We start from the raw sequence: 13130 nt of genomic DNA, 5'->3' as shown, positions 1-13130 counted from the left end.
GTTATCTTTAATAGGACTTAAAGTTTTGCATGATTTGACCTCCGCTCTGCCTTTCACTTTAAGCTTCTATTTCCACCCAGATTGTTTTTACGACTCAACCACTTAGCACCTCTTTTGGTACCCTGAACTCAGCTTTACATTTCGTTCTTTTTAAATATTTGTTTGTTTGAAACAGAGTCTCACTCGGTCACACAGACTAGAGTGCAGTGGCATGATCATGGCTCACTGCAGCATCCCCCTCCCAGGTGCAAGTGATCTCCCCACCTCAGTCTCCCAAAGTGCTGGAGTACAGGCATGAGCCACCATGATCAGCCTGCTTGAGGTTTTAAAATGTGTTTTTCCTTCTATGTGTGATACTCTGCTGTCCATCTTCTGGTAATTAGTTCTCATCCTTAGGCAGCACTTCTTGTAATGAATTTACTATTTCCTTTTTGATTCTTTAGGCCTGAACTTTCCCTTTTCTATAAAATAGATTACACTTGGAGTTACCCATGTCTTGGTTGATGATTGTTGAACGGAGTTCAGGGTGCTAAGGAAGAGGGAGATATCAAGGATGACTCCTAGAGTTTCTTACTTGAGTATTTGGATAATAGTGTAAGATGAAAAAAGAAGAGCAGATTTTCAGGAATAAGATTTAGGTGTTCAATTTTAAAAATGTTGAATTTCACAATTTGTACAGTTTTCTGTTGGAAATATACACAAACCCTGTGTCCCTGTGATTCTTAGCTACATGAAAGCTATCCTATTGTGTGTGTGTGTGTGTATGTATATATATGTATATATATATATATGGCTCCATCCTCTTTGCTAGATTGAAGTCCTTGGATGCTGGGCCATGGCTTAATTCCTCTTTGTTTCTATGTTACTTGGTTCATCATAGGTAATTAATGCCTGCTAGTTGAATTGAGTTGTAAATAACAATGCCCATATATCAGTTTTAGGATATTTTAATTTTATTGTAAATGTCTCACTGGGAAAGTATGCCCAAAGAAAGGAGTTAATGGCTGATTGTAGAAAATTTTAGCTTGAGGAAAAAATGCTGTAGTTTTCTTTCTTCCTTTTTAAAAAAAAAAAAAAAAATTGTTCTATCATTTTTATTTTAGTAAACTTGTATCTTGTCTTGTAAATTTAACTATTTTCCTAACCCTTTTTCTATTAAGAATTACTTGCGTTTTGTTGTAAATATTTTTATATTTCGAATATGAGGTGAATTATACTATCTTCTGTCTTTTGTGTAGGATTATAATGATGAGATCAGGCAAGCACAGCTTCAGGAATTAACATACTTGAATGGTGGTTCAGAAAATGCAGATGTTCCAGTGGTTCGAGGGAAACCCACCTTGCGTACAAGAGGTGTACCAGCCCCAGCAATAACCAGGTAGGTGTAATTTTTACTTTTAGGTTAACATACCATATTCCTTTATTAATAGCCCAAACCAGTTCTATCTAAACAAAACTTGTATTCATCTGGGCACGGTGGCACATGCCTGTAGTCCCAGTTACTCGGGAATCAGGCCAGGAGTTCGGGGCCATGGTGTTCTATGATAGTACCTGTATGATAGCTGCTGTACTCCAACATGGGCAACATAGTAAGACCCCATGACTCTAAAAATAATAATAACTTTTTTAAGCCTACAGTCAAACAAGTGATGTCATATTAAGGGGATTTGCTTTGGAGTGAGGTGTTCTTAAGCTTAAATATAACCTGTGACACTTATTAGCTTAGGTAATAAGTGACACTTATTAGCTTATTATTCTAGGTAAATTATTATTCTCTATAATATTAATTTTTTAATTCTTTAAAATGAGGCTTGTTTTTCATGTAAGTAATTGCATTGTTATGAAGATTGGGATAGCAGTCACTTGTTTAGTCATTGAGTAAACCGTCAGGCTAGTTCACTGCCACACCACCAATGCTGAGCAGTGTCAGACACCAAGTCAGTGTCCACATGCTTGTTGTCTTTTTATTCACTGTAAATGCTCTATGATATCTGTAAATTCCTGAGCTGGTCTAGGCACACGGATTTTTTATTTCTGTCCTTGGATTGGTGATTAATGTTAATGGGAAAAATGTTTTAAAGAAATCACAAATCTGATATGACTATATCAAATTTATTTGATAATTATTTTTAATTTTTCAATCTTTGTCTGAAAAGAGGTCAGTGGAAAGAAGAAATGCAAATTTTTTTCCATTAAACTTATGAGTATGGATAGATTGTTATTTTAGATAGAATTTTGCATGAAAAAATTTTAAATAGCATTCTTATATATCTCTAAGTTTATTTGGGAAAACAAAAAGTCACTTCCTCAATTATGCATTGGTGATCAGACCAACATCAGAGCAGTTACAAATGCAGTAAACATAGGTACGGGCATGACACGTGGATTGTCTCTCTTATAGGGTTGCTATTGATGATTTCATGAGATAATTTATGTAGGTAGTAAGTGATAAATCTCATTTCTATTTTTTCTACCATTAAATTTACTTAAAATCTTAAGAAATTACTTACCTGCTACATTATTTTCATGTGGGTGCTGTGACAAATTACCACAGATTTTGTTTTGGCTAAAAATGATAGAAATGCATTCCCTCATAGTTATGGAGGCCAGATGTGAAAATCACTATCACTAGGCCAAAGTCGAAGAGTTGGCAGGGTCGCTCTCCCTCTGGAGGCTCTTGGGGGGATTCCTTTCCTTGTCTTCTCCAGTTTCTGATGACTACATCATTTTTTGATTTGTAGGCACATCACCCTCACCTCTCCATCCTCACACAGCCTTCTCGCCTTATATCTATAATCTCCTTCTGCCTCCCTTTTACAAAGAGACATGTGGTTATATTTAGGGTACACCAGGATAATCCAGAGTAATCCATCCATCTCAAGATCTAAATTCCATCTGTGAAGTTTCTTTTTCTAGATAAGGTAACATGAACAGGTTCCTGGGATTAGGGCAGCATAATTTTGATTGGCCTACTATTCATCCTACTGCATTTCCATGTTAGTTTTATCTTTGTTGTGATGGGAGTCTGTACATTTTCTCAAAATATGCCAAATACAACAAAACACATTTTAAAAACTCTTCTGAAAGTCTCCAAACTTGTCTTGTCCCTTTGTTTGTTTATTTGTAAATTCAGGGTAAATAGTATGTGTTCATAAGTGGCTAGGTCCATTATTGATGCCGTAGCAGATCGCAGACCTCCCAATCAAAAGGCATTGTCTGTTACTCCTTTGAAACAGTAGAGATTCAAACATCTGTCCTCTAATCTCACCCAAAGAGTGAGCAGAAAATGCATATAGATAAGTAAAAAGAGAAACAGACCAGGCACAGTGGCTCATTCCTGTAATCCCAGTGCTTTGGGAGGCCAAGACAGAAGGATCGCTTAAGGCCAGAAGCTTGAGACCAGCCTGGGCAACATAGCCAGATCCTGTTTCAACAAAAATAAAAATAAACTAAAAAGAGAAACATAAGTCTCCCAGACATCACATACATATGTTAGCATTCCAATCTTCTTGGTGAAATACAGATAAACATCTCCAATGGATAGCCATAAATTTGCCTTCATATAATGTGGTAATATCTTCAGTGGCATTCCTGTTGCCATATTCAGTTCCTTAGTCTTTTTTATTCTGCCTTTAAATTAAACCTCAAGTCATTTTTTTCTTTAATCAGCTCTGCCATCCTTCTCAGTCTAATCCACACTACTCTGCCATTTTCCATCACAATGACTTTTTCAAATTAAATGTGATCTTAAATTTTCCATACTTAAAATCCTTCAGTGACTTTCTTTCCAATTAGAAGAGAATCCATACTTCCTCATATGGATTTACATGATCCAGCACTTGGCACTCTCCTCCCCTTCCTGACTATCTTATTCCACTTTTCCATTGTCTTAACTCCAGCCTTACTGGTCTTCTTTCTGTTGTTCCTTGAATAGCCACAGCTCATTTCTTTCCCAGATCCTTCCCATCTACTCTTTCTCTCCTTGGAGGCTTTGTCTCCAGGTGTCTGACTGCCTCCCTCTCAGCATTGCATCCTTAGCATACACCAGCCCCTGGTCAGAGAAGTCCTTGCCAAGCACCCAGTGTCAAGGGGTCATCGTCTCAGCCAGAAGCTGGTTCAGCACACCCAGTCCTGGTGGTGTCATTTGTCAAACTGATTTACCTTATTTATTCACGCTGTCACTGGTTATTCCTTATTGGTAATGTAAACCCATAAAGACCCATGTGTTCCTAGTACCTTGCATATGGTGATTGCTCAGTAAACAATAATGTGAATAAAATGCTAAAGCACATTCTTCAGCCTCTTTCTGATCAAGTGTTGAGCACTAGAAATGTTCTTTTGTTAATGCTGATCCTATTTGCCGCAGGACCAGGTATGTCAAAATACTAGTTTTGCCTGACTCAACACTTGTGAGTCCTCCAGGATGCTGCCTTCTGTTCCTCTCCTAACATTCGGCGGCTTCTGTGCTGCTTTTCTGTGGCCCTTTGCTCTGGCCCTTTCTTCCACATAGAAGCAGTCCTACCTCCCCACGTTTGATACCAGAAGCAGCAGGAAGAAACATAAACAAAGGAGAGTATGCCCTCTTCCTAAGTAATATGTGTGTGTGTTCACAGATATTGGGTGCTTAATGTAGTGGCTTTAAGTGGGGACATTAGGCTATCCCAGTCACCCAAGGTCATTTATCAGTTTTCATTGAATTGGGGAAATTTTCAGTTACTGTTTCTTCAGGTATTTTACTTGCCCCATTCCCTGTTTCCACACTATGGGAACTGTCAGCCTCAGATAATCCTTTATAGTTTCATTTCAGCTTTAGATCATATGTTACTGATTTTAATGATGTCACATCTTTGTAAAGCTAGTATTTTAGCAGGTGCTGAGATGAACAATAATCATTATCTGAAAATAAGTATGGATCGGGAAATGAAAGTGACAGTGTCCTATCTGATCCCATGACGTAGCACTCTATATACATAATAATTGCTGCTATTTCATAATGAAATAAAATATTTCCTTTCAATTATAATACATATTATAAAATAATATATTATTTCTCAAACAGCGGCAAAGTTGTTGGGAAATAAATATGTAAATTGTTTGGTACTCACAATTTAATCACCAAATTTGTTACTTATTGATTTGGCCTAGGGTAAATACCATGAAAAAAGTAATGAAACACTGAACACATTGTGAATTGAGAAATTTAAGTCATGTGTCTTTATGATATTGTTCTGTAGGCTGACTCTCTGTTCATTTTCTGTTATTTTTTGTCTGTTTTACAGAACAGTCTATGTCTTGATGTAGCCTCAAAGTTCACTGACTCCTTCCTTTGTATTTTAAAGCCAATCCAATGATTTTTTCATTTCAGATCCTTTTTATTTTCAGATGTAAAATTTTCATTTGATTTTTAGTAGTTTTTACTTCTCTGCTGAGTTTTTTTTTTTAATCTGTTCATTACCAGGATATTTACAAAAGTAATCAGACCCAGGTTTGCTTGCTGGCTGCTCAAAAGCCAAAACACAAGAGGCAAACATAGGAGGTAAGGGTTGATGGGAAGAAAAACAAGTTTAATTAGAGAGTCAACCAATTGAGAAGATGGTGAACTAGTATTCCAAATTTTAAATTTTACCCTGTGGGTTTTAAGGGGAAACTTGGTGTTGGACACAGGTGGAAGTGCTGCAGAGCTCAGGAGCTACGAGTCTTGTTCCAGTGACTATCCTGGATAATCGCCCACCTGGAGGTCTGGCTGGTGTTACCTTGACTTCAGACCAGTGGTGGTGGACTAATTGTTCTTGATTCCTGCTAAGTAAGGGGATTCCACAGGGGCTTTGTGCCTGGTTTAAGATTATCCTCTGAAATTTCTTAGGTAAGAACATAATTTGATAAGCATGCATTGTTGGAGGGGAGTTTCTAGAGAGGGAAAGAATGAAGAGGTGAGACAGGAAGGAAGGAAGAAAAAGTGGGTGATTTTTAAAACAGATCCCTGCTTATGCTTTTACACATTATACATTTTTGAGAACTTTAATTCCTTCTCTGCTAATTAATCTGGTTTCATTGGAGTAAATACTGTGTTGTGAAAACTCTGGAATTTGTTACATTCCTCCAAACAGTATAGCTTTTATTTTATTTTTTTAGAGTGTTTTAGCAGGTAGCTTAATTGAACTACAACTGCAGACTGTATCTGTTGGTAAGCAGCTAAAATCTCAGATGGATCCTTCATCCTTTTCAAGGATACTCAGGGTCTGCTGTATGCATTTGTGGTTCAGTTGTCCCTGGAGAGCTGGTGAGAGTTCATACACAGAATTTGTGCTCCCTGTCTCTGACTCTCTTCCTTCTGCAGTTCCTTTCTCACTTTCCAGCAGCTGTGGTTGCTCAAAACTTTGGCTTGTGATTCTCCGGGCAGCAAAGACTCAGAGCCTTCCATTGGAGTCTCAGCTGCTCAGCATGCCTCCTGCAGCCTGTCCTCATGCTAAACACCCTAAGAAGTCACCTCATTCAGTTACCTTTCTTCAAGTGTCAGAAACCCTTTAGAATCTACCTAGTCATTACCCAGTAACTTCAAGTAATTGTTTTTTGTATTTTATCCAAAATTTAGTTTTTGTCCAGGATTTGGTTTGGTTGAAGCTTATGTTGCTATACTAGAAGTAGAAACTTGTGATTGTGTTTTGAGACACATATGTGCCGGGAATTTCATATGTGTGGCTCTTTAATGCCTCACAATAGCCATGTATAAGGTAAATATGATTATCCTTATTTTATAGATGATGAAAGTAGGACTGTGAATACAGCGTTATACATCTTCATGTGTTAATGCAGTTAGTTGTTAGTGGAGTCAGAACTAATACCTAACTCACTCAATTGAGTTGCTGCCCTTCTGTGTTTCCTCTGTAGTTTTATATTTGAAGAATAGTACTCCCAATGTTTGCTGAATATGCTAACTTTCTTCTTAGCAGGCACTCTCTCTGAAGATAAATGTAACATTAAAGTCAAAGCTCTTCACATTAGAGGAGGAAGTTTTTAATGTCAAAATGTTATAAGCCAACGCCAAAGTATTATAATTTCTTCATAATTCAATCAAACACGGTAAATTAAGTCTCCCAAGAGTGTAAAACTAGAAGCAGTGGAGGATGAAATAAATCAGCTGATGAAAGAAAGGCCGAGATAGGAATTAACAACAACACCTTCATTATTAAAGTTACATTTTGGCCGGGCACCATGACTCAGACCGGTAATCCCAGCACTTGAGGAAGCCAAGGTGGTAAGATCACTTGAGCCCATGAGTTTGTGACCAGCATAGGCTATATAATGAGCCTTACCGCTACATAAAAAGAATTAAAAATCAGTGGAGTGTGGTGGCACAAGCCTACAGTCACAGCTACTCAGGAGGCTGAGGTGTGAGGATAGCTTGATCCTGAGAAGCAGAGGTTGCAGTGAGCCGAGATGGTCTTAAAAACATAAAGTTCTGTTGTAATATTTAAAACTAATAATGTATCATCAATTGTACTTAATCCAGGCACATATTTTATAAAGCCAGTGCTTTGGCTGGTAGAGCAAGAAACAGTTAACAGAAGTAACAGTCACATTTACTTCTGCTAAAGAAAACAGCGCAGATCCTTTAATGGACCCAAGTGGTGGCAGTCTTCATTGACTGGCTGCATAATTACTCTGCCTGCATATTAACACCCTTGGACACACCTACAGTAGCTGAATGTAGTTGGAGTTGACCGCTTGTCAGGATGATGAGGAAGTGTGTTAACTGCTGTGCCAAAGAGCTTTTAAGCTATTCCTTTGTGATTATTAATAGCACTGTTAACAGTGGTTTGGGTCAGAAAACTCTGTGCCACTGAGTAAAACTCCATCCTGGATACAGAGAATAAAGAGGTTCTCAGATGTGGAAAACATGTCAGTCTGCACTTTTGTAAGCACTTGCCGAAGGCCTCAGAAGAGAGATTACATCAGAGATTTTCACATTAGTGTATTTCCTCTCTGTTTAAGTATTGAAATGTACTGTTTCCAAAAGTATGGAATAACTTCAGTTTGGATGCTATACATCTTTTCTGAGTGAGCATCTAGCACCTTGTGCTGTACTCTGCTGTCACTGGGACAATATGGCAATGCAATTACCAAGCCTGTTAATCTCCAGACTAGCTTGGGCTCATAGTATAGAGGGAATGTGCCTTTTGCCCTTGGTATTGTTGGGTCCAAACAGTATAGAAATTTTGTGTGTATTCAGCTCTGTAAATATTCATTGATAAATGAGTGGAGATCAGGTTTTTAAAAATCTAAGAAATCTGTAATTGCTTCTATGTCAGGATCACATTTACCCCTACCCCAGCCCCACAGATTATATGTTTCATGTGGCCTTCCAGTCACTCATAACAGTAAGAGCAAAGCACTGTGAATTTAGCCTTGGGCTGAGGACATGTTTAACAGTTTAATTTGCATGTCTGTTGCCTGCTAGAATTAAGAAATTTCTTTCTTTCTTTTTTTTGCCCCTGAAGGGTAGCACATAGAAAAAAGAGCTTCAGAATCAGACTTAAATTCAAATGTCACTACTACTACTACTTAAGTGGCACAGGGAAGCTCCTTCTCTACTCTTTAGTCAGATGGGGCAGCACTGCCTATATTACAGGTTTCCTCTGAGGAGTCAGTGCATGCCGTGTGTTAAGGTGGTTACTGCCTTACTTGACACACATGGAGCCCCAAACAAAAGCTGCTCCTGTCTTCCATTTCCCTCATCCAACTTTAAAGAATACTAAAGTATTTTCATTCTTTATGCTGTCTCCATTCTGGATATTACATATTTTCTTTAAAATTTTCAAAGCCTAAAACCATAATACCTTTACACAATAAAAACTATAAGCATGATTAGCTGCTAAAATGGAATATATTCTAAAAAACAGGGTAACTCACCATTTTCGATATAGAGCTTTTTCAAAAAATCATCAAGAACTTCACTTTCAGAGATGCTTATTCATATATCCTCCTTTTCCCTAAAATTACACTAAATGACTGAAAAAAAATTGCTTCAAAATCTATAAACGTACTGGAAATTATTAAATTGGTAAATATAAGACATCTTTGAAAGAGAAAAAATGATGAGACTAAAATGGACAGGAACCATCAGAGAAGAATGCATTGTAAGAGGCTGCCAGGGAGCTAGGAGTGTTTCTGACGAAGCCCAAAAGAAACTCTGAGCTAACAGAATATACACGGAGAAAAGAATTAAAATGACAAATAAACAAATATACATAGCTGTTAAGTCCAAATATAAAGATTCTGAAGAACTAGTGAAAGTAATAAACATGTACTCTCTGAAACAATCAATGAAAACCTCTGTTTCTTAAAATAATTTAGGAGGTTGAAGACTGGCCAGTCATCTGAATTGGTAGGAATTCTCCTTTCCAGTACACATTTGCTGTTCCACTTATGAATGATCACTTTCCTGTGCTCTGCTCTTGCCTCCCACTGTAACTGGTGCCTAAATTTTATAGCCAGTTTTGTCTGCAGAGCAGCCTTTCATCATTAGTTTATATTGAAGGACCGACCATGTTAAAATCCGGGCTTAGATTTTTTAACTTCACATTTTTTAAATGTTATGTTTATATTAGTTTGTTTAAACAATAGTGTCTTCTAAATTTTATGAGACAATTGAGTTTGACTGTTCGGAAAACTAAACCAATCACCAGTGGGAGCCCTGTAGTTAATAAAAGTAATAATACATCAACCCTTTTTATTCATAGTTGGTTTCATTTAAAAAAATAGCAGAATATTTTAGGAAGAAGTTTTCTGAAATGCATAAATTATTTCAGCTTTTAAAATAAAATGCAGTAATTAAAAAAAACCAAATCTGTATTTAATTCTGATATGCACTGAAATGAAAATATAGAATCATTAACTCTAGGCCTTGAGATAAAGAAATGCACATTTCAGAATTCAAAATACATAGAAAAATGTAGTGTTAAATTGGCTGCTATAAAATGACTGGACAAATTGGCAAGATAATTATAGAATTATCATTAAAGCAAAACTTTAGGTAAGGACCAGGTAAGAAGTTTTAAATTAAGCATCAACATCAAGTTCACCAGAAGTTTTTCTAAGTTTAGATTGTCTTAAGATACAAACTAACATGAGAGTTAGTCATTTGAAATTCTAACAAAAATTAGACAGTTACAGGAAAGTTATACTTTACTTCCATGAAATTTCCCGGGGGAAAAAAAGTTTATTCTAAAAAAAACGTTTATCCGTGTGAATCTTCATGGTAAGTGAGCCCCACTGGTATCTGGGCGACACTCCTGCCTTGTTTACTGTTCCATTCCCACTGCCCACAACAGGGCCTGTGGCACAGCAGCCGCCCAGGTCAGGTTCTGTGGTGGAAGGAGGGATGAAGGAGTGAGTGCTATCTAGGAGGCCTTGCTGAGTGCGGAATGCCAGGCTGCAAAGGCCTTGTTTCCTGCTCCCGTTCTCACCCAGCCTGGCTCCCACTGCCGTTCTACTCCTAACACCAAACCCAATTCCATACAGTTTTTTAGGAAGAAAGGAAAAAAAAAACCTCTCTGCCTCTTACTGTATTAAAAAAGGTAGTTTTTCTCTATTATCTTTAATTATCTATGATTTTTATAAGGCAGCCTTACAGGGCAATTCTGTATCTATTGATTATGAATTCATATCATAGAAGGTAGCATGCACTTATTTTGGCAAAACTTTCTTTTATGCATGCACATTTTAGGAATTTAATATTATGTTATTTTGGTAACATAAAAATAAATGTCCTTAACTCCACTGCCATTTGGAATGTTTAAAGCCTTCCATTAAAAAAAAAAATTCTTTATTTGTAGAGGCATAAACACCAAAGTGTTACATACTGGATAGAAATGTTACAAGATATTATCTTTAAAATTGATTAAGAATGATATTATAGATGCCAAAGATTATCTTCATAACTGAAAATGATGTACTTTCCTGCCATCATATATGAAGTTATGAGAAATTTTATTAGGAAAACTGAATAGTTAATATTAGGGCCATAAATGTTTTACCAGAGTATGGTATGAATTATATTAATGTACCAGTCAATATTAAAAAGTCTTTTTTTAATTAAGGAAAAGATAGATATAGGAAAATGGTAATATATTTCCTAACTGGATAAAATTATGGAAATTTTAAATAAAAATATTCCATTGGGATGTTATTGAAATAGTTTGTTTTTCTACTGGGCTTACCTGCTTGGGACATTCTCTCACCCAAACAGTCACCCACCTCTCCTTCCTTCCAACTCTGTGCCTACTGTGTAGCCTGTGCATTTAACACCAACTGGGCTTGTAACCTGGCACAAACACGCTACATTCCAGGCGGAAAACTAGAGGACTTACCATGGAATTGAGTCTCTCTGCTTTTTCTTGCTGTAAGGTCCACCCGATTCCTCCTATTGAAATCAGCCTTCAGTATTCAGTTACTTTGTATTAAAGCACTTTCTGATGATGTGTCCAGCAGTCACACTGGAGCTGATGAAGGGGAGACAAAAAGGGAAAATCTTGTGTTTCTTTTAAAATCATTTTCATGGGCTTTGGGAAGATAATAACAGAGGCAAATAGTGTTGTAAATTAAGTAACTTCTGGTAAGAACTTGTAGTTTAAATGCTAGCTGGGGATAAACAGACAAGAAATGCAACTGTACAGTTTCTCTCGGTTATAGCTCAGCCAGCACTTTTACATGTCCTGTGTAACATAAAGCTGGAAAAATGTTCTGAGCCTGCTGTAAATATTAGTGCTAATAGGAGGAAGGTTGACACCTAGCTGGCCAACTTATCTTTTCCTAAAGTTTAAACAAGATCCACTAATGAGTTAAGACAGTTTAGAGCAGAAGGAACCCAGTGAATATGTTCGTATACAGCAGCTCTCTCTTCCCCACCACACTTTGGTTTTTCAGAAGTTTCAAGAAGTTTTCAGAAGTTTTTTCAGAGTTATTCAAAACCTCTTTGAAAATCACCTATTTCTGATGCTAGGTCATTAATATCACAGATTATCCATAATTCCCTTTTGTGACAAGAATTGAAGTTACAGCGATGAGGAAGTCATTGTATTTAACTGAGTAAGTCTAGAGTTTAAGGGGAAAATCAGAAACAAACAACGGTAACAGAATGGTATAGAGGAAAAGAGACATGAAGAAAAGAGTGCCATGGAAATAGAAATGAGGGCTCAAGTAATTCTGCAGGAAGAGAGCGGGTGTGAACAAACAGAAGTAATCAGATGGGTTAGTGCTGGAGGGAAGTCATCCCAGTTAAGGGTGCAAAGTCTTGGAGGCAGAAAAGAAGGGGAGCGTTCAAGGCTGGGGATTAGAGTGGGGAAGCCAGAGGTTCTTGGGTCACCCCTGACTCTGACTTACTGTGTGGCCTTGGGAAGCTTGGGGTTACTTCTCTTTAAGCCATAGTTCCCTCTTCAATAAAATGGAAATAGAAAACTAAGCACACACTTCCAAATCCTACTTAATTTTTAAAATTTCCTTTTCAAGGAATCAAACTGTGCCATGATTCCTTTTTTGATTACTCAAAATAGTTTGACACTAAAAACTGAATTCCTATAGCACAGATATTTGATCAGTCCCTCAACAGACGACTGGAGGCAAATTACTTCTCTCTCAAACTTCTTTATTATCAGGGTCACTGTTTCCAGACAGGAAGGAAATTTTTGCTGAATAGTTCCAAAAGGCAATAGAGCTGATAGTTAGAAATGACAGAGAAAGACTTTTGTTTTCAAATGAAGGAAAAAAGTAAAAGCATGCTAAAAATCAGAATTGGAAGACAGTTGGTGATACAGCCTTCAAAATAAGTGAGCTCTCTGTTATCAGAGATCATTTCACTGGATACAAAGAGAAGAAAAATAACTCTCCTGCCCTTAAGAGAATACTTCCTTATATACTGTCTTATTTGTCAACAATTTTACCAATAACCAGTTTGTAACTTGTTAGGTTAAATTGTAACTTGGAAATTGCGTTGGATTTCTTTTATACGCCCTACAAGGTAGGATAAGGAAGCAGTTGCTCATTTTTTTTTTTTCAGTTGCCTTGAAGATTGAATGAAACATAGAATAAAAAGAAATAACCAATAACTTGCTTCATAAAACGGCTATAACCTC

At 37.0% G+C, this 13130-nt stretch overlaps 1 protein-coding gene across 21 annotated transcripts in view; it reads left to right on the top strand.

Moving 5' to 3' along the window:
• Window positions 1–13130, top strand: part of KHDRBS3 (KH RNA binding domain containing, signal transduction associated 3) — a 196766-nt gene that overhangs the window by 99833 nt on the left and 83803 nt on the right. For all 21 annotated transcript variants that reach the window (XR_013528082.1, XR_013528080.1, XR_013528079.1 and 18 more), the window contains one exon: window positions 1239–1378. Coding sequence is in view for 15 of the 21 variants with exons in the window: in XM_078353122.1 (XP_078209248.1) it covers window positions 1239–1378 (140 nt within the window). In the remaining 6 variants the exon portion in view is untranslated. The remainder of the gene's footprint in view (window positions 1–1238; window positions 1379–13130) is intronic.

This window comes from Callithrix jacchus, chromosome 16 (genome assembly GCF_049354715.1).
Source record: "Callithrix jacchus isolate 240 chromosome 16, calJac240_pri, whole genome shotgun sequence".
In the NCBI taxonomy this organism is placed as follows: Eukaryota; Metazoa; Chordata; class Mammalia; order Primates; family Cebidae; genus Callithrix; species Callithrix jacchus.
This window is presented reverse-complemented; position numbering and strand designations above follow the sequence as displayed.